Source organism: Vulpes lagopus, chromosome 7, assembly GCF_018345385.1.
Source record: "Vulpes lagopus strain Blue_001 chromosome 7, ASM1834538v1, whole genome shotgun sequence".
In the NCBI taxonomy this organism is placed as follows: Eukaryota; Metazoa; Chordata; class Mammalia; order Carnivora; family Canidae; genus Vulpes; species Vulpes lagopus.
Genome location: NC_054830.1, coordinates 105,822,012 through 105,844,574, shown reverse-complemented (window position 1 = coordinate 105,844,574; position 22,563 = coordinate 105,822,012). Strand labels below are relative to the sequence as shown.

At 45.5% G+C, this 22,563-nt stretch overlaps 1 protein-coding gene across 4 annotated transcripts in view; it reads right to left on the bottom strand.

Annotated features, from left to right (window-relative positions):
* The window catches only part of SIL1 (SIL1 nucleotide exchange factor), a 220,915-nt gene that overhangs the window by 148,253 nt on the left and 50,099 nt on the right, over positions 1-22,563 (bottom strand). For 3 of the 4 annotated variants that reach the window (XM_041763602.1, XM_041763604.1, XM_041763603.1), the window contains exons 2-3: positions 15,715-15,829; positions 8,910-9,045 (exon numbers count right to left, since the gene is read on the bottom strand). In XM_041763602.1, the coding sequence (XP_041619536.1) occupies positions 8,910-9,045; positions 15,715-15,819 (241 nt within the window). In that variant the 5' untranslated portion in view covers positions 15,820-15,829. Of the gene's footprint in view, positions 1-8,909; positions 9,046-14,610; positions 14,887-15,714; positions 15,830-22,563 lie in introns of those variants that run through there. The other variant, XM_041763601.1, reaches the window with a different exon arrangement.

Here is a 22,563-nt window from a genome sequence, read left to right as displayed (position 1 = left end):
AGCTTTAAATAATTTAAAATAAAGCTTAAATAGTTCTGCATCCTCTTGAATAATTTCCCCCCCTCAATGTCAACAGTCCCTAAAATATACATTACTTGGTTCCCACAGAGATCTCAAATAACATTGCTTTCAAACAATGATCCTGCAGATTGAAATCCTAGGAAAAGCGATGGGATTTGGGACCCTTCACTGAGGGACGATGGGCTCCAAAAGAGACTAAGAGGTAACCACTCCTTTATGCTGCACCTTGAGATCTCCCTCAATTAGTGTATACAAAGCACCAGGCACAAGAGGGTTCCCAAAAAAATGTTGGTTTTCTTCCCTTTCCCAACAGCTAGACTAGAGTCTCTGGGTCCTATTCTGCCCCAGTCAATCATTCTTGGCCATGGTAGACTAGACAACCTCCTCACTGTCCAAAAGCCTGACTTGGCAAAGCCCGGATGACAGAAAGGAGATTAATAAAATAATGTTTATACAACATGTAGAGGGCTGCTGGGATGGGGGGAGAGAGGTAGTTTTATTTTTCCCCCTAGGCAAAAAAAATTTTTTTTACAAACATACCCTATTACCATTGCATGAGTACTCCACCTCTACCCAGATAAACTATATCTACAGCTAATCAAATCTGAAAACTTTTAATTCAAAGAAATAGTTCTTTCCTTTTAAATAACTGCTTATGCAAACCTAAAACAGATTATATTCTGTAAATAAATTAAAATACAACTCAATCTTTGTTTGACCACATCAACCTATTATGGGAAATAAGGCAAGACCAACAATCTATTAGTTTATAAACAATATCAAAACAAAACCCCCACAGGAACAAAAATATATCAACCTAATTACTTAGAGCACAGGCACCAAGAAGCTCACAGAGCCCCTTGTACACTAGTTCTGCTTCATTCAGGTTCTTCTCAAGCCTACACCTAAGATCAGTGGCTAGTAGGGTACCACACCAACTCTGACTAATGAAATTGCCAGGAACCTACAAAAGTCTTGATATTCCCTGGTTCAGAAAAGACAAGGTTGGATCAAGCTCAGAGGAGCTTTTGGTAAAGCTCTCCAGCTTGCCCCATAGGTCAAACAAAGGTCTCCTTATTAACTCCACCAGGACATTCCAAAAGTCCCCTGAATGATGTGCCCATCGGGTCTCACACTCCACCTATGCAGTGTCTAGGGCTTAGATTGCTCTAGGAAGGGGATCCCTGGGTGGCTCAGCAGTTTAGCACCTGTCTTCAGCCCAGGGTGTGTTGCTTACGTAACTACATTCCTAGTTTATAGGAGGACCTACAACATAAGCCCAGGCAGGCATTCAATGCCCCCCATGTTATCTCTACCATCAAGCATTGCATCTGAAACATACAACAAACATAACATGAAATAGGTAAGTTTTTTAATGTCACTGTCTCCGAAATTACTGTTTCAGTTCTCTTCTTCCACTTATTCTCAAACACCTCAAACCTAGGATTTTCTATCATCTTTCTTCACTTTCTCATCTCCCATTCACAGCACAGACCCTGCCTGGACTCAACTACACACTCATAGCTTACACTTACTTACATCTTTAGTTCTACTGCCTCGTCAGCTCTCCTCATCTCTCCTCCAGCCCTCTCTCCCACTGACTCCTATCTCTGACAGAGGGGATGCTGTCCACCACAACCATGCCATTATTCCCTATATATCTCTGCCTCTCCAGCCAGAGAGAGGTACTCTCAATCTGAGATCTCTGTTCATGCCATCCCCTCTCCATCCACTTATGCGTCCTACCTATTCTCTTCTCTACCTCGTCCATGTTTACTTCCTCTTAAGTTACCCTTAAGTTACCACTAACAAAACCAAGAATGGGACAGTTTCTGGAAAAGAGCCTCTTATTCGAGTTCCAAGGCAGCCCTTGAGAGCTATTTCCAGCCCTGGTTAGTCCCAACCTTGGAGATGGCCTAGACAGTCTTAGCCAGCAGAGTGAGGCCAATATGAAAGAAAGAAAGAGAAGTCAAAGCTACACAAATCGTCTGAGCCAAAGCCAAGCCCAGGGCATGAGGGCTGGGACTGGTTTTGGCAGCTTGTTTTCCATTATCCCTACTCCAGTTTAAGCTTTTCCTTTCAGCCAGTTTGGGTATCCCGATCTTTGAGAGCTGAGGCTGTGCCATTATGCTCAGGAGCCTTTATTAAACCTCAGAGAGAACAGGTAGATGCAAGAAGCAAGGACACAGAGAGTAAGGGCCTAGGATAAGCATTAAGCATACAAATTCTTGTTAGAAAACAGCCAGCCAATAGCTGCTCTCCATCACCACCCAAGTCCACAGACTGCAGACTAGACCTTGGTCTACACCATCCAGGAAATGGAAGGCCAAAGCCTGGGCAGAGATGCTGTGGTGCCAGTGCAGAGCTCAGCCAGCTAGTTTCAAAGCAGCCTCAGCTTTGGCAGTGACTGCCCTGGAGTTCACAGGCTTTTCTGCCCTGGCTTCCACTTTTTCCCCCAGGAAGCATGGGATTTGGCTGCTAAGGAGCAGTAATGAGCCATACTAGGAGAGAACTCCACAAACGGAAAATGAGGATTCTCTGAAATGGAGAGATCTAAACTGTACTCATGGAATCTTCTGGGGCCTTCATGTATTCCAGCCCACCTTCCTTTTCTCTCCCAGGACAAGGTAATTTGGAGTGTCAGAAAATGCTCATATGAGCCTCAAAAGGCCTGGCATCCTTCTGCTCTAAGCAGGTCTCCTGACAAATTCTTATTACCAAGGTACAAAAGAGATGCTCAGAGCAGAGAACGCTTGTTAAGCGTTAAGCCTTTGTTAAAGGCTTGGTAGACGGTTATCGTGAGGGAGATGGGCCAGAAGTATAGGTAGGAAAGAATAAAAAAAGCTCTCAGAGAATCCCCAGAAGACTGGAAAGCCTTCAAAATGGAAGTAGGGGGTCAGGAGGAGGCACTGTGCAGAAAAAAGTAGCACCAAAGATAAGCTATGTTGAACATGTCATCCTGAAAAGTTGCTAGAGATAGCAACTTGAGTTCAACAGAAGAGAGAGACAACCCAAACACCACACAAAAGCTACCCTATTTCCTCTATCCAGCCCCTGTTATATCTTGTTAGTACCGCACTCAAGCCAAGCCGAGCCAGGGAAGAATCAAGAGAGGCCTACTGCTGTAGACATTCCTCAGGCCACTACCTTCTGGTGACAACCAAGTCCCACTGCACCACACTGATGAGACAGAGGGGCTCAGGTATAAACTGCCCCTGACCAACACTCCACTGATCACCTATGCTCATGGGCCTAGATATGTATGCATGTGTGTGCGTGCGCGCACACGTGTGAGATTGTGCGTATGTATGTATGTGTGTGTGTACACACATACACATGCAAGGCAGGGCTGGGCCAGAAGCAGGTCATATGCTTGTGGAGCACCCTGAGGAAGATCTCTGCACACTAGGGAAGGAGGGATGTGGTGGAGGGCACAGGTGTCCCACCTCAACTCAGCCTATGGGATAATAAAAAAAAAATATCTGGCCTTTATCCCTGGTTCTTGGCAAAGAGCTCCTAAAATCCCTGGAATTCATGAGTGACAAGAGTATCTTTGTTATTCCAGAGTTTATGCTGATGCAATAACTCGAGGGGCAGAGGGAGGGGAGAAAACAGCTTTAGATAATTTCAGAATGAGGATAGATCACCAGAAAGAGTAAGTCATGATTTTTTTTTAATTACTTTCCTATTTATTTTTTAAGAATTTCATTCATTTATTCATGAGAGACACAGAGAGAGAGAGGCAGAAACACAGGCAGAAGGAGAAGCAGGCTCCATGCAGGGAGCCTGATGTGGGACTCGAACCTGGGACTCCAGGATCACGCCCTGAGCCAAAAACAGATGCCCAACCGCTGAACCACCCAGGCGTCCCAACCCATGATTAATTATAGAGCTGAAACTTTTAGCCCCATCTGCTGACCTCCAGGAAGAGGTGGGAGGGCTGGAGATGAAGTTCAATCACCAATGTCCAATGACTTAATCAATCATGTGTATGAAATTCAAACTCCATAAAAGCCCTTGAACAACAGGTTTCAGAGAGCTTCCAGTCTGGTGAACACACCTAAGTTGTGGGAGGGTGGGTGTCTAGAGATGGCAGGGAGGTGTTGTATGCCTTCCCCCGTACCATACCTTGCCTTATGCATCTCTTCCATTTGGGTGTCCCTGAGCTGTAGCTTTCACAATAAGCCAATAAATTAAAGTGTATTCCTGAGTTCCCTGAGCTAGGAGTTGTCCTAGCAAATTATCGAACCTGAGGAGGGGGTTATGGAAATTTCCAATTTACAGCTGGTCAGTCAAAGACAGGGTGGCCTGAGGCTTGCAACTAGCAGCTGAAGTATATGCAGTGTCCCTGAGACCCTTAACTTACAGGATCTGACACAGCTCTAGGAATATGGGGTCAAAATTGAACTGCTGGACACTCAGGTGGTATGTGAGGACTCAAGAATCACATGGCCCCTTCCAAGCTGCAAGGGGCCAAAGGCCTCCCAGAGGCAATCCCACAGAGTCACCCAGACCAGACTCAGGTGCTCCTTAAGACAGATGTCCAGGGCCTGCAGGAAATCAGGCTCCTCTCTTAAATACTTGAAACAGAGTAGTTGGTCTACTATAAATGAGGTTTTTAAAATTCAATTCCCTCCTATTGCTCGTGCAGATCTGAAATGATCTGACCAGATGGCTGGTGCTCTATAATTCTTGGATTGCTCTCATCAGTTGTTGATGATTTGGATTTTTTCTTTTCCTTTTTTTTTTTTTTTTAACCCCCTCACATGAATGTGTTCCTGCAGAGGCTGTCTGCATGCTCCCATTAAGTGGGCTCTTTGTGCTGATGCCAGTACTTCTCAGGTTCTAAAAGCCTCCTCTTAGAAGTCAGCTCAGGTCAATAGGGAACCCCAAGTTTGAGCTTCCCTGAGCCCACATGGGGCCAACAAGCAGCACTAGCTCACAGCAGGACAATGGGGCTCTTTGCTCAGGCTGCCTTATTACCTTTACTTCTCCTTCAGGTCCCCAAGGAAAGGAAGGCAACAAAGGTGTATTTTTTTTTTTTTTTAATGACAACTTCAGCCACTTACTGAATATTTCTTATGTGCCAGGACCTGTGTGAAACATTTTACATATGTTAACCTTGTTTTACAGTCTCACATCATCTCTGGGAAGCAGATATTTTCAGATGAGGAAACTAAGGCTCAAAGATTCTCATCAACCTAGCCAAGAACACACAGCTCAAAAAAGAGAATTTTCATAGAGTTGGAAGTTCAGCATTGTAAAATCTGACTCACTGAGCTATCAACAATACAAAGAAAAGGAAGGCCCCAGCCTCACCAGATCCTCCTTCATGCCCTCAGGGATCACAGGACACTTCCATTAGGACATTCAAAACATTCTAGTGCCTCTTTCTGTCTCTACATCTTCTGGGAAACGGTAAGGTACTGAAGGTAGGGGTCATGTCTCATTTGCTCCTCAAAAAGACAGCACAGCATGTTGATGAGGAGCTCAGGCTTAGGGCCAGACAAAGCTAGTTTTGAATTCTGACTCTGCCACTTATCAGTCATTTGACTAAGTCACTTCTGAGACTCAGTTCTATCTATAAAAGTGAGGATAGTTGCAGCACCTGCCCTCAAAGAACGGCCAGCACAACCAACACTCAGTAAATGTGACATATTACCTGTATCTCTGGCACAGAGGATATTCTGAGAAAAGCCCAGGGAGCAGAGACTCTATCACATTTGGATATGCCCAGCTTTCTGCAGTAACAGGTACACATCACAAAGTCCTAGGTGTCAGGGGTCCTTAGCTCCAAGACAAATTTCTGAATTGTTTGCCCAGAACGCATAGGACCTGCCAGCAAACAGTTTTCCTCTGCTTGCTTGTGAAGAGCTGATGCTGAATCCACACTCAAATGCTTGCTGTGCCTCCGTAAGGTGAGACAGATCCCAAAATAAACCAGAAGACAGAGAGAGACAGGAAAATCACTTCCAGGAACAAGCGGCTCACAGTGAGGATGCTGACAGTAATAACAGAGGCAGGCAGACTTCAGGAGAGTGACCTGCAGCAGCTAGGGCTGCAAGGCTGGGGCCCAATTTCCACCTGGCCTGGTGGGAAGACCCCTAAAGCCATGGGTAGGTCCCCTGGTGTTCCAGGCCACAGCAGGCAGCCTGGAAAGCTACCCTCATATGAGCCCAGACCATGTATCCCAGGATGCCCTCCTGGACGCCTGAGGACAACAGAGCTGAGGTTCTCCCTTCAGAGACCTGAAGGGACAAAAATTACTGAATTAGGCGTAATACCTGTCAACAAAAACTAGCCATTTCCTTAAAAGTCCCTAAAAGATACTCCATCATCTTCCTTGTGCCGAGTCCCTGACTTCCAGGCAGAAAAAGTCCCCCCCCCCCCCCCCATCAAAAATCTCTGTGGAGGGAGGGACAGAGGGCACTTCAGGACCAAAGAAGTCTCTCCTCCTCACCCTAAGTACCCCTCCCGACTGAAGACCAGAAGCCTACACATTCATGCACCTTCCCTGGCATTATCAATTCCACAATCAAATTGAAAGGATAGCACAAATGGACAATTTACTATGTAAAATCAGAACTGAGCATATTGAGTGATATCTTCATGTCAAGAATCCTCACAACAGGCAGGGTAGAACATTTCCTCCATGTCACCAATAGGGAAACTGAAGAGAAGAAGGATTCAGTAATTCGCCCAAGATCCATCCTCTAGATAGCAAAGCCAGAATTTGAACCCAGGATTGGTTGAGTCTGAAGTCTGTCCTCTTAACTGCTAAATTATACTACCTCCTCATTCATGTACCCATCAAACAGGTTCCCACTACAGACTACATTCCTTTTAACATTCCTTCAAGTAGCTGTGTTAGAAGCTCGCAGGTAGCATTCAGAATGTGGAGGATTAAATATTTTACTCTGATTGAAGGCAAGTGCCAGCTTTTCCACAGAGACCACCAAGAGGTCAATTTCCTGCAAAAAGACACACATACAAAACCTTCTTAATATAACAAACAGAACATCTCAATCCTATACTGGTGCCCTACAAAGTCTTCTCTACCTCCCCTGGTCTGACTCCACAGCCCTACACTCTGAATCACCCCACACCTAATCTTCCCTTACCCATCTCACTTTGATGGTGAGTGTAGGCAAAAACTTTCGTGGGATGAGGCCGGCATAACTGGAACCAGACCTGCTTTGCCCCCTGAGCTGTGGGCCTCAGTGTCTGTGCTCAACCAGAACACACCAGCCTTTGAGGGCAGGTTCAAAGTAATCTGGTGCAGATTTTATAAGAGGCTCTTGGGAAACCAGAAGGCAAAGGTGAAGTTAATGGGGTATTAAGTTAAACGTAAAAAAATCAGTGTTCCGCTCTAATTCTCCAGGAGACACTCACAGCCCTCAGCTTGGCCTTGTCACCAACGCTCTGGCTCTCCCTCCTAAGGTGAGAGAGACAGGCTCCTTTGTTTAGCATTAACACAGCAGCCCCACTGCCGGAGGGGACTGGGCCAAAGCCCCAGGTCAGAACTTTCAGGCTTGTTCTACAATGTAGACCAGGGCCTTGAAGATTGCCACAGGAAAAGAGACCCTAGGATTGGAGGTCACGGGACACTGACCTCATCTGCTCTAAGCACTTGGCTGGTTACAAGTGGTACAAGCATTGTTAACCACATAAACAGTGGAAATAGCCCACATACTCCATGCCCCATCCTGGTGAGCCCTCTTATTTTGGTCCTCAAGGCTCAGGGAGCTCAGTTCTCAGAGAAGCTGCTGAAGGACAGCCAGAGGTTAGAGCTGCTGAACCCCATACCTCTGTTCCTAAAAACCTCCCTCTACCCCAAGCCATTGGCTTCTACTTCACTTCCTTGGTGTTTCATCACTCTTCGGTGGCACCCACTACCTGTATGCAAGCCCAGCAGGAGTGATATTGCTACCAGAAAGTTGGCTGGCACAGTAAATGCTGCCCCTGCCAGCACAGCAGCAACGGGAGGCAGTGAGGACACGGTGATAAATACTGGCTCAGAGCTGATGAAACTCCATTGTGGCAGCTGCCAGGGCTTGCCATCCACCTTGCCAAGTGCCAGCAGCCTAAGCTTGAGAACAGACCCAAGTGTCACCATAGTGGGGCACTAGTCAACAACGGCTGGGACTAGAAGGACAAAGGGGAGAAAGGTGGGTCAAGGCTCTGTGGTCACTGACATAGGACAAGTCAGCTGAGTGACACAGGTCAATGAGCCTCAATGTTTGCACAGGAAAATTAAGATGATCATGTACTCACTGTTGTGAAGATTGAACAAGATTATGTACATGAAGCAGATATCATAGTACCTGATTATGGTAAACTCTCCACAAAAACTGTTACTTTCTAGGCCATGGGCCCAGGTTCATAAAAGGGCTAAAAAGATGCTCCTTCTGAGGATGCCCCATTTAAAAACCAGGCCAGGACCAGCCCCTGTTTCTTGGCACAGGTTCCTTTAGCAACAGAACACTCCTGCCCCACACCAATGCTCAGTACTCTCCTGTGAACAATATTTCAGTAGCACTGAGCCGAGCAGCAGAGCCTAAAATAGCATTTGCAGAGTGAGGCACATGTCATTGCTTCTCCTGTGTTTCAGAAGTGCAAGGAAATAAAGTTTTCAATCATTTACTCAGAAAGCTCGGCCACCCACCACCTGCCTTCCCTTTCAGGGCACTCACATGCCACAATCTCTCTTCTGCTGGAAAATGAAGGTCCTAAGGCCTGCAGCAGCAGCCATCCCTTGGAAGGACCACACTGTTCCCCTCCAGTGGGCCACAGAGTGACTGCTCTTTCAAAGAAGCACTGTGGGGACAAAGAACCTATGCACTTAGAATTCAGAGTGTGTTTCACAGGGAGAGGGCTGGGCTTAGTACCTGGCCGAAGGGCCTGCCACTCATAGGTCGGGTGAAACACCTCCAGGACCTCAGAGTCCAGCTCCTCTTCAGCTGTGGTATCCTTTCTCTCCGCTTCTTTGGTGCTGCTCTTCTCTGGGCTGGTGAGCGCAAACTCCTTCAGAGAAAGGAAAACACAGGGCGTGACCCACTATCAGGCATCAGGCAAACAGAAAGAACTTGGCCTGGGTGGTACATTCTTCTCCTCTATACTCCTCCCCTTCCCATCCTTACTTATACCCTTCACAGGCTTAGCCTCAAAACCAGTATGAGTGAGGTGATACAGTTAATCAACATGTAGCATATGTTATGTGTATATAGCACTTCTGTATATGAGTAAGGAAAAACTCCACAAAATTCAATACTATCTCAAGGGGGCTAAGGAAACAAACTGGGGAGAAGGGTTGTCAAAGGAGACAATAAAAGCCTTTTGCTTTTTACTTGCTGTGTTATTATACAGTCTGACATTTGAAACTCTTACCTAGTTGCTCTTACAAGTAAAAAAGATATATATAGAAGAAAAAAATGCACACATGAATGGGAGAATAAGTCTTCAAATGGTCACCCTGGACATACAGAAGCTGTCAGCTGGGGCCCAACTGGTTCCAATGAAGCCCAGCAGGGCACAAAAGGGGCCTGGCAATTCCTCAGGGTGCCCACAGGGCATAAATGACCTCTTGGGACGTTAAAATCCATGGTGGTGGAAGGGCTACAAATAGGAAGCTTGAAAGTCTGGCTGGAGTTAGGGAGGAGTGAGAGAGGAAGAAGTCAAAGCTGAAAACCAATTCCTAAAACCTGTTTCCTTCCACCTCATGGAGAGCATGAAGGATTCACGAGATGATGTCTGTGGAGCACTTTGAGCTCAGGAGACAGAGATGCAAGATAAATACAAAGTATTATTCATTTTGCTCCTTTACAGCCTCCCGTCCTTCCTGTCCCATTTTTAAATCTTTCTTGCATAAGAGCAGTAGAGCCTCAGGAAACTATAACCAGAGGGTTCCAGAGCTCTGAGATAGCCAAGGAGGAACCCCCACTAGCACACCAGGAGGTTAGTTCAGCCTTCCCACCTCCTGAATCTTCCCCTAGTAACAGTGTATTTCATGATTTCCTACAAACCTAAACCTGAGCTAGGACCTTTACACACATCTCATTACGGTTTCCCAACAATTCTAACCTTGCATGGGAGGGAGCAAGGCATCTCTTCCAAGCAGCACCCCAGCTCCAAATAGGTATCCCCACCTACCCAGTTCCTTAGGGTGTCACCTTTAATTAGCTGTCAGAGGGAAGGTAAGGTCAAGGTGTTAGTTACTGGTAATGACAATGGAAAGTCCCTTCAAGGATTTTTACATTTTAACAAGAAATAAAGGCATGATATTCAAATAGCAGGATTTCAGGTCTTGTTAAGGACCAGTAAGGAGGCAATCTTGGACAAGAAGAATTCCCCAAATCATGTCACAAGCAATGAGAGGCAGAGACTACAGCATGGTGGTTAAGAACTCAAGCTCCACATCACATAACCCAAAGTTTGAATCCCAGTTTCTTACGCCTCCCAGAAAGTTAATTAATTTTCTAGGCCTGTTTTCACACTTGTAAAGTAGAAGTCATGGTGACATCTAGTTCATATATTACATGAGGCACCACCTTGTAAACTACTAACCCTGGGTACATGGTAGCCATTACTCTTATTACGTGTAAAGACAATCATAGGTTCCAGGTTGGATGAGTCTGTGCTATGACATCCAACAGTGACTATACACTATGACATGATTCAGGCAGGTCAGGTTTGGGTTGTCGTCACCTGTGCAGCTTGGCCCATTGAACCCTTCCTACTCTTTCAACATGAAATTCACACAGATCTGAGCCAAAAGAAAACTAGGAGAAGAAAAGCAGGCATGCTTATGGGACTACAGGAAAGACAGAATGGCAGGAGACACTGGCCAAAAGCCAGATTTCCTAAGAGCGGGCTCTGGGTTTTTCTCTTTCACCAGCATATCCCCAGAAAAGGACTCAGTTTATGGTCATCCAAGAACAAAGGAATGGAGAAACAATCCACTCCCACAGGCATATACATCTTCTGGATGCTTTGGACTGAGGCAAACCCAAAGTAGCCATATCTACTAGAACCCAGGTACTAGGCCCACATTCCAGAACAAAGAGTTCCTTGTCCACAAAGTACCTGAAGCCTATGTAATCCAGGGCCCATCCATGCCGGTCAGCCTCTGCCATAAGCACCATACACTAGACCACGGGACTAGGAGAATGTTAGTAAAATCTGCCTCCAAAGTGTGGGGGTCAAATGCCTCCAAGGGCCAGGTGGGGCCAGGTGTACAATGGGGAGTGGTACTGCGAAAGTGCTGTGAAAAGTGGAGCCCTCCTGCCTTGACTGAGGAACACAGCTGTTACTCAGCTGGCCCACCACTGAAAAAAAAAACAACAGGAAAACAGATTTTTATGTCAACTTTTCCTATTTTAGAACACTAAGAGGGACAAACTAAATGTTTCTAAGCTTTAAACTGCAGCTCTTGCTTTAGTCTATTAGCCAGGTAACTCCTGGCAGGTGTGGCTGTAAGCAAACAACCAAATTCTCATCACCAAGAGAAGCAGAAAGAGGCAACAGGAATGGTAATGATGAAAACATGGCAAAAAGCCCTTCAAACTCTAGGCTGGGCCAGTGTTTATTCTCTTGATGAGGCACTGGGAAAGCCTCTTTTTCTAGATTTCTTTCAAGATTAATAAACTCAATAAGGACACTGATGAACCACTGAGCCACATGCCTCAAGCCCTAGAGAGGCTACTAATCCCACCACTGTTCAAAATGTTTTTTGAGCTTCCACCTGGTGTCACCTCTGAAACAGATTTTAAGCTCATGCTCACACACGCACGCACACATGCACAGACACACACACATGATCTGCCATTATTTTACAGTCCAAATCTGCTTTTAGTAAAGGTGATACAAAACTGGTGCTCCTCTGATCAGCTCACCCTATTCAAATCTAACTCTGAGTGACTTTGGACAGTTTGCCCAAATCACATCTGACAAGTACTGAGGGCATCAGTCAGTTCAAAAGGGGCATTTCAGAAAAGGTTTTGAGGAAAAGCAGGTAACCAGGTTGAGGCTATAATGATAAATCAGCAGCTACCATTGGGAGCTCCAGGCTATAAAGTGCCTTCCAAGCCTCACAAATCATTCAAGTTTCAACTGTGAAGCGTACGTTTTTATTCCCATTTTACAGATGAGGACAGGTACAGGGCTTATGCAAAAAATCACACTGCTGAGAAAAGTACAGCAGAAGATTTCAGTCAGGCTTGCCTCTCTCCAAAGCTCATGCATGACTTTTGACTCCCTTCTGTGCATCAGTTCTTAGTCATGGGTCCTACTGGTTGTGCCCTACATGTTGAGGGAATTAAAAGTGGAGGGGGCGGGATCCCTGGGTGGCGCAGTGGTTTGGCGCCTGCCTTTGGCTCAGGGCGCGATCCTGGAGACGCGGGATCGAATCCCACATCGGGCTCCCGGTGCATGGAGCCTGCTTCTCCCTCTGCCTATGTCTCTGCCTCTCTCTCTCTCTTTGACTATCATAAATAAATAAAAAAAAAAAAAAAAAAAAAAGTGGAGGGGGCAGAGTGAGATCACCTTAGCATGTTTGCCAGCGCATCCCCACTCCCAGGAAGGGAAGACTTTCATGGAGCAAGTCAAAAACCAGTCCAAGAGAAAGGACAACCAAGACTAGCCCCTCTGTACTTAGGCAGTACCCTCAATAGTAGATAAAGACCAGGAGGTGAGAGAAGCCAGCCAGCCCTTGGTCAGTTTTCAAGTAACCCTTATGTTCTAGTGCCCTCTCAGCTGGCTTCCCACGGCTCCCTTCAGTACTGAAACCTTAGCACTCTCTTTTCCCTGCCACTATCACTCCAAATACCAATTTCTTCTCAACTGACTGGCAAGACATTCCAGCTAAGGTGTTAGCTACAACTTACCATGTATCACTTCCTTGCACTTGCATCTGAGTAAGAGATTCTTAAGGACCAAAGCCTTAAAGATCCAGGAGAATGAATGAATCTCTAATGGTAAGCTGAGAGACACTGTGACAGAGACAGACTGCCAGGGCAACATTTTGGGACGGGATCCCTCCCTGACAAAGCCCTACATTAAACCATTAAAGCAGCCACCCCCTTACTAAAAATAACAGCTGACATTTATTGACCATACTCTGCCAGTCCCAATGCTAGGTGTTCTCTATATAGAGTCACACTTAATCTACACTTAAGATAGAGATTATCAACCCTATTTTATGGATGAGGAAACAAAGCTCAGAAATGGCCAAACTGCCAAAGTAGGTGGCAAAGGGAACTTACCAAGGGCCTGTGCTCCTTCCACCGGTTCCACTACCTCCCACATCACTATCTTTCTGAAGCCCAGTAACCACACACCCACAACTGCAACCACACTGCTCCTAAGCTGTGGCATCCCAAAGAGATCTGACAACAGAAGCCAGGAAAGGTGGCTAGCTCCAGATCACACCCTCATACACACCAACAGTCTTTACTCGGTGGCCATTAACTTGCACAAATACCCTTGGGGCCACTAGGAGCTCCTGCCTGGACTCTAGGTTCTGTAGAAAGGATCATGACCACCTCCACCTCCCCCACCACCCATTTTCACTGTTGTGAAGGTGGATGGCTGCATAATTTGGATTTTAAATGCCAACAGGGCAGCAATTTTTATGGTATGAGAGAAAAGATGCTTCAACTCCTATTTGTGCTTTAGCACATGATGAAAGATTATGACAAATGGATACAGCTTAGGAACAGACATAAGGATAAAAGTAGCTTCTGTTGATGAAAGTCAGTATTAACATTTTTCTGAGACTAAACTCAATAGAGCTAATATAAATGGGCCAGAATAATTATGGCTCTGAAAGCTCATCTATTTGGTTGGACTATTATCCAAAAGGGACTTACTAACACACAGTCCTTAAGCAAATTCATCAGCACGTTTTTGTTAATTGTGCATCTGCTAAAGCTCATGATGGGGAGCACCAGCTCCTGTGAGCTGCAGGTTGTGGGGGGGGGGGGGGGGACACTGAACCCTGATTCCTTGAGACACTTGGGTGCTTTTCTGGCCAAGGCTATGCCAAAACAGCCCCTAACTCATGCTGTGGGCAATCCTACCCTCAGGGGCCAATGGGATCTCAATCCTCATTAGCCCTGAGGAAAAGGAAAAAAAAAAAAAAAAAACACCACACACCAGCACCAGCAAGATCTTAAGGAACATAAAAAGCTCAAAAGAGGGCAGCCCTGGTGGCGCAGCAGTTTGGCGTCACCTGCAGCCTGGGGTGTGATCCTGGAGACCCAGGATCGAGTCCCACATCGGGCTCCCTGTGTGGAGCCTGCTTCTCCCTCTGTCTGTGTCTCTGCCCCTCTCTCTCTGTGTCTATGAATAAATAAATAAAATCTTTAAAAAAAAAATAAAAAGCTCTAAAGAATTCGTGACTCCTAACTGCACTTTCTCTTATGCTCCACAAAGTGGGGAGAAAGGCAGAGAGAAAACAAATGACTTTAGAGAGAAGGTGGAAGCTTGCCATGAGCCAGAGGTGAACCTCAGCTGAGTTGGATTGTTATTAAATTCATCACAATTGTCATTTGCACTTCAAGGCCCTCCTGCTCCAAAGCGTGCAGCACTTACCCAACATTTAGTAGGAGCCTCTGAGGTTGGGGAAGGTGGCCAGGGGAGGTTGAAACTGTCAGAAAGCTGACAGTCGAGGCTTCTCAGGAAAGAGGAAAAAGGGGGCACTGGGAGCTGGTCAAGGGCAGACTCTTGCTGGGGCCAGCCAGGAGACAGAACCAGGAGTCTTGGCATGCTGCAGCCAGGCCAAGCTCAGAGCCTTCTCAGTCATTCTACTCCTGCCTGTGGCAGCGACAGAAACCCTGAGCAGTCAGGTCTAGGTTAATGAAGAGAGGCCTGGAAAGAACAGGGAGAAAAGGACAGAAGGAAAGAAGGAAAGAAAAAAGACAGAGACAGACGAAAAAGCACAAGGCAAAAAAAATAATGGGCAGCCCGGGCGACTCAGGGGTTCAGAGCCACCTTCAGCCCAGGGTGTGATCCTGGAGACCCAGGATAGAGTCCCACGTCAGACTCCCTGCATAGAGCCTGTTTCTCCCTCTGCCTGTGTGTGTGTCTCATGAATAAATAAATAAAATCTTAAAAATAAAAAAAAAAGAAAGAAAGAAAAAGTACAAGGAAGACAGTAGAGGGGAAGAAGCAGTCTTAACTTGGTACTCACCACACAGGCAACTAGCTCTTGGAGAGAATCCTGACCTTCCCAATTCTGCTACAAACTGGCTGAATTATTCTGGCCAAGTTACTTAATGTCTCTGAGCCTTAGTACCCATCTCAAAAGGAGGATAATAACTGTAGCTGTCGGCGTCATCGGGTTGTTGAGGAGATTAAATGAGAATACACAAAAAGCACTTAAAAAACCATTGGATACATGGTAAACTCATCATCATTACTGGTATTATTATTGTATCATCATCATCATCATATTTTCTCCAAAGAGAACGTATGCCTTGAGACCACAGGAGCAGGGCAGGGGAGGCAGGGGAGAAGTACACATACTCCTTGACCCAGTGCTGCCCATATTCCCTTAAGAAAAATAAAAGCTAAAAAAAAAAAAAAAAAAAGAAAGAAAAAGAAAAGCTTACCCTACTTTCACAGAAGCCCAGGTAGCATGGAGGCTTTCTTGGACCTTACAGGGACTTTTCTATTTATGCTAAGGAAGATATTTACCGGGTTCTGATGACTGAGGCAGAAGGTGAAGCAGGAAGCCATCAGCAGCCCAAGCAGCATTCCCAGAAAAGCCATCCTAGAAGGGGGCAGGCCCTGGGGAGCCATAGTTATAGACCTGAGGAATGTAAAAAAAAAAAAAAAAAAAAGGAAAAAGAAAACAGAAGGTCAGCAGGAAGCTGGTGCCTGATCCCCTGGCACAGTGATCCTCATGATGTCCTTGTTCAATGAATAATGACATTTTCTGCATAGAGGAATCACAGGTCTTCTACCACAGAATAAGATTTAAAGGAAGTCTCCATCTCCCATAAGGAGTTCAGCCACTCACAGGCAGATATGCATAGAGCCAAGTAGGACCATTACATGAGATACAATAGGCTGTGGTTCCTTCCTTCCACATTATCAACTTTTTGTCAGGTTGTACAAGGTGATATTGGCTATAACAGTGAGAGAAAGAAACTAATCAACTGATCTGGGTGTGAACAAACCTTAGCCCAAATTTTCATAAGCTTTCATAACCATTCATTTCTAAACCATGCTCACTGTGATACCTGAAGAAAGATGAAATCAGCATCCCACCAACCAGCAAAGTTCAATATTCCCAAGCCACAAAGCCTTACACATCACTTTTAAAATGGCCTAACAATCTAAAGTACAGGCCCCAGTAGCTGTGAAAATTAAGACAAAAGGTTAAAAGGATATCCCATGTTCATGGATTAGACTTAATATTGTTAAGATGACAATACTACCCCCAAAGCAATATGCAGATTCAGTGCAATCTCTATCAAAATACCAATGCTGTTACAGAAATGGAGAAATCCATACTAATACACATATGGAATGTCAAGGGACTGAGAACAGTCAAAAAGATCTTGGGAAAAAAAGAACAAAGAAATACTTCCTGATTTCAAAACTTACTACAAAGCTACAGTAATCACAACAGTGTGATACTGGCATAAGGATAGACATAAAGACCAATGGAATAGAACTGAGGACCCAGAAATAATCATGTACAGTCAACTGATTTTTAACAAGGGGGCTAATAGCACTCTATGGGGAAAAAGTCTCTTCAACAACTGTTCTGAGACAAGTAAATAGTCACATCCCTTACACCACATACAAAACTTAATCCAAAATGGATCAAAGACCTAAATTTAAGAGCTAAACTTTTATTTATTTTTTTTAAGATTTTATTTATTTATTCATAGAGACAGGGAGAGAGAGAGAGAGAGAGAGGCAGAGACTCAGGCAGAGGGAGAAGCAGGCATCATACAGAGAGCCTGACGCAGGACTCGATCCAGGGCCTCCAGGATCACGTCCTGGGCTCCAGGCGGCGCTAAACCGCTGCACCACGGGGACTGCCCAAGAGCTAAACTTTTAGAATAAAATATATAGAAAATCTTCATAACCTTGGGAAGCACCTGGATGGCTCAGTCTTAAGGTTAAGCGTCTGCCTTCGGCTCAGGTCATGATCCTAGGGTTCTGGGGCTCAGCAGGGGTCTGCTTCTCCCTCTCCCTCTGTGCTCTCTCTCTCTCTCTCAAGTAAATAAAATATTTTAAAACAAAAATTTTTTAAAGAAAATCTTCATAACCATGGATTTGGCAGTAATTTCTTTAAAAGGATACCAAACCCACATGTGATTTTTTAAAAAATAGATAAATTGAACTCCTTCAATATTTAAAAACTTTTGTGCCTCAAGGATATTATCAAGAGAGTAGAAAAACAACCAACAAAATAAGAGAAAATATTTGCAAATCACATATTTGATAGGGTTTAAAAACCAGAATATAGGGGCGCCTGGGTGGCTCAGTAGTTGAGCATCTGCCTTTGGTCCTGGGGTCAAGCGCTGTATTGGGCTCCCCACGGGGAGCCTGCTTCTCCCTCTATGTCTCTCTGTCTCTCATGAATAAATAAATAAAATATTTTTAAAAAATTAAAATTAGGGGATCCCTGGGTGGCTCAGCAGCTTGGCACCTGCCTTTGGCCCAGGGCATGATCCTGGAGACCCAGGATTGAGTCCCACGTCAGGCTCCCTGCATGGAGCCTGCTTCTCCCTCTGCCTGTGTCTGTCTCTCTCTCTCTCTCTCTCTCTCTCTCTCTGTCTCTCACGAATAAATAAAATATTTTTAAAAATTAAAATTAAAATTAAAAAACCCAGAATATATAAACAACTCCTACAACTCAACAACAAACAAGCAACCCAAATTATTTTTTTTTAAATTTATTTATTTATTCATTCAGAGAGAGAGAGAGATAGGCAGAGACACAGGCAGAGGAAGAAGCAGGCTCCTTGCAGGGAACCTGATGTGGGACTCGATCCCGGGTCTCCAGGATCACACCCTGGGCTGCAGGCGGCGCTAAACCACTGCGCCACTGGGGCCAAGCAACCCAAATTAAAAACAGGCACGGACTTGAACAGACATTTCTCTAAAAAAGATATACAAATGCCAACAGGGACATGAAAAGATTCTCAACATCATTAATCATTAAGGAAATGCAAATCAGAAGGGAGACAGAACATAAAGACTCCTAACTCTGGGAAACGAACTAGGGGTGGTGGATGGGGAGGAGGGCAGGGGGGTGGAGGGGAATGGGTGACGGGCACTGAGGCAGACACTTGACGGGATGAGCACTGGGTGTTTTTCTGTATGTTGGTAAATTGAACACCAATAAAAATTAATTTAAAAAAAAAAGGAGGGGATCCCTGGGTGGCGCAGCGGTTTGGCGCCTGCCTTTGGCCCAGGGCGCGATCCTGGAGACCCGGGATCGAATCCCACGTCGGGCTCCCGGTGCATGGAGCCTGCTTCTCCCTCTGCCTGTGTCTCTGCCTCTCTCTCTCTCTCTGTGACTATCATAAATAAATAAAAAAATTAAAAAAAAAAAAAAAAAAAAGGAAATGCAAATCAAAGCCACAATGATTTACTACTTTACATCCACTATGATGGCCATAATCTTTCTAAGAAAGGAAAATAACCATTAATAACAAGGATGCAGACAAACTGGAAATCTCATTCATTGCTGGTGGGAATGTAAAATGCTGTGGGACAGATTTTAGTGGTCCCTCAAAAAAGCAAGGGCAGCCCAGTGGCTCAGCGGTTTAGTGCCGCCTTCACCCCTGGGTGTGATGCTGGAGACCTGGAATCAAGTCCAACGTCAGGCTCCCTGCATGGAACCTGTTTCTCCCTCTGCCTGTGTGTGTGTCTCATGAATAAATAAAGTCTTCAAAAAAAAAAAAAAAAAACCAAAACACAGAATTACCTTATGATTCAGTAATTCCACCGCTAGGTATTTATTCCAACCAACACATCTGAAACAGTGACTCAAACAGATACTTCCATGTGAATTTCATAGTAGCATTATTCACAATAGCCAAAAAATGGAATCAACCCAATATCCATCAACAGATGAAGTTTTTAAAATTTTGAATATAGGGCAGCCCCGGTGGCACAGCGGTTTAGTGCCGCCTGCAGCCCAGGGTGTGATCCTGGAGACCCAGGATCGAGTCCCACGTGGGGCTCCCTGCATCGCGCCTGCTTCTCCCTCTGCCTGTGTCTCTGCCTCTCTCTCTCTCTCTCTGTGTCTCTCATGAATAAATAAATAAAATCTTTAAAAAATAAAATAAAATAAAATGTTAAATATACATAAAATGGAATATTATTCAGCTGCAAAAAAGAATGAAATCCTGACACATGCTTCAATATGAACCAACCTTGAAAACATTATGCCAAGTCAAATAAGCTAGACACAAAAGAACAGATATTGTATGATTCTACTTAAGTGAATTCTCTTCAACAGGAAAATTCAGAGAGACAGAAAGTAGATTACAGGTTACCAGGGGAGTTACTGTTTAATGGCTTTCATGGTGAAACAATTTTGGTCAGTACAGCAGAGTGGCAGTCAAGAGAATGTAATCTAAATTGGTGAATCACTATATAGAGTATACCTGAAACTAGTATTACACTGTATGTTCACTAACTGGAATTTAAATTTAAAAAAAAGAGAGAGAGAGAGAGAGAAACACGTGTGGTTTTAAAAAGATTGGCAAATGATCTAGGCAAGAAAGAAAAACAAAATAAAACATGCTAAAAATTAAGAAGCCTTAGAAAAAGTCAGAACGTGTCAGTATTAGTCTAGACCCTCATAAAAGGTTTGTGTTTTGGTCACTCAGCCCTCATACACCTTATTAGGCGGTTTACTCAATAGAGGCTCAATGGTGTTCGTTATAGGGGAACATCTCTGAAGACTACGGTGTTTACCTTTCCTCTTTCCTATTCCTGCCATACTTCACACTCCACCTCAGGAAACTGGTCCTGTAACAGGATTGCAGGGGGACCCAAAACCCAATCTGAACCCATTCTCAGAGGTTATTACCCCCTTGCCCAGCCCACACCTTCTCAGAGGCAGACAGAAACTTTCCCTAAGGACATCTGGAGCCATAAAGGAAAACAGCCCTGCTGGACCGGCCCTGTGCTAAAAAAGCATAGCCAAATGGAAAAGCAAAGGCTTGGGCACTAAAAATAGCTGCTACACTCACCCAGCAGCAAAAGCCTTTGCTTTCTGCCAGCTTCTCCCCTCTTTTTTCGTCGACAAAATGGAACGGCTGAGTGCCACAAGAGCTTTCCCCAGCAACCTGGTTCCCTGGGGCACCAATCACACTGACAGACAGGGAGTGAGTTCACAGCACAGCATTAGGTTCTGGACCGGTGCCTGACCATGCAGGGGGCGGTGGGCAGGTAGGAGACAGGGCTTGGCAAGGATGAACAAAGAACAGAGGCTTCCACATCACAAGTGAAAAGGCTGGAAAGGCCCAGGAGATGGATCCTGAGAACACACGGCCCTGGAGCTTCCTATAATGCCCCCATACCTTTCCTAATCCACAGCCTTGGCTGTGGAGAAAAGGAGAATGAAAAATGGGAGCAAGGGCGCAAATTGGGAAATGCACCGTAAGAGAAGACAGAGACTCACCCCAAAACCACAGACTTCCCCTCCCTGCACGAAGAGTGTTCACATGTGCATGGATGGACACACACACACAGCCAAACACTCCCTTCTCGCAGCCAGGGACAAACATGGGAGTTGATGCTGGGGGAAAAGAGGAGGAGAAAGAGATAAATGAGAATGAATTAGTCAAGGGCAAAGAAGACAAATGAGCAGGAGGAGGAAAGACAGAAGAGACAGAAGCACGAGGTTGGGGGCAGCCAGTACACACGGCAGCTTCCCTGCCTCCCGGAGCGGGACGTAAAGTGGGGGCGAGAGAAACGGCAGCTCCCACAGGGCTCCAGGCCGCCTCCGCCTCCTGCACACACGCTCGTGCCCTCAGAAGCATGTTATGCCAATACTAAGGATGAGAGATCGATTCGCAAATAGATCCTTCATCTCCCCCCCGCAATTCCACACGGACTGCACACCTGACCTATTTATAGCCTCCATATATTTCTGTGAAACAGTAAGAGAGAGAACATGTGTGGGAAAAAGGTGCCGGGGGACAGAGCTAGGAGAAGTGAGGCTGGGAAAAAGGATGGAGACCATTTCCCAGGCTCTGCAGGGTACCCTAAGAGCCAGTGCATGTTCTGCAACATGCATGGGTGATGGCATCCTGGGTCCTGCCAAGGCCTGGCCTGCAGCCACATCAACTTGGGCTTGGTCCTTATTCAAGCAGCAGCAGGTGGAGAACACACAGGCAGTTTTCTCTAGGCTTTATGCTCAACCTGGGATGCGGGGTATGGGGGTGAGAAGCGGGAAAGCGGAAGTGGCACACTGCTGTTTTATCAGGACAGCCCACAACACAACCAGGGATTTTGGCGGCCAGGGTGCAGCAGCAGCAACAAAATTAAACACTACCCTGACATGAGTAAAGATAAAGTCACAGCATCCCTTTGAGGAATAGTTGGCATAGGTTAGTGCCTGAGGTTAGTGCCCTTCCTAAACCTTCCCAAACCGTACTTGCCACCCACTAACCTGGATTTGCCTCATCACCTGACCCTGCACACACTACAGCACAAACCTCTCACTGGAGCACAGAGCAACATCTTTACATCTATGGTCTTTTGACTTAAACCACCACCACTCAGTCTGGAAAAGGAAACCTATTTCAACGTCCTACCAGTAACTCTTTCCTTAAGTACCTTTGGGCTTTGGGACAAAAAAAAAAGAAAAAAAAATGGTAATAAGGACTTGAAATGCCCCTTTTTTTCTATCAAAACTGGCCTGGGATCCCTGGGTGGCGCAGCGGTTTGGCGCCTGCCTTTGGCCCAGGGCGCAATCCTGGAGACCCGGGATCAAATCCCATGTCAGGCTCCCGGTGCATGGAGCCTGCTTCTCCCTCTGCCTGTGTCTCTGCCTCTCTCTCTCTCTCTGTGTGACTATCATAAATAAATTTTAAAAAATTAAAAAAAAAAAAAAACTGGCCGGGACACCTGGTGGCTCAGTGGTTTAGTGCCTGCCTTTGGCCCTGGAGTCCTGGGATTGAGTCCCACATCAGGCTCCCTGCATGGAGCCTGCTTCTCCCTCTGCCTCTGTCTCTGCCTCTCTCTGTGTGTGTCTCTCATGAATAAATAAATAAAATCGTAAAAAAAAAAAAAAAAAAAAAAACTGGCCATCTGTAGACTGCACCTCTACTTATGTAGAGGTTGGAGGCTCTCGGCAAACTGTATTTTGAGCTTACTGTACTATACAGCTTACCAGAGTGGATGCTTGGGGCATGGGTGGGAGGAGGCCTTTGGACTCACCAGCCTTTGCCTCTGTACCTCATGTCTTCTATTCCATTCAGACAGGACGGGGGGGCGGGGGGAGCTGGATAAAAAAGACAACATCCTGGAACTTTTATCTTCTCTCAAGGCAGGAAAACAAAA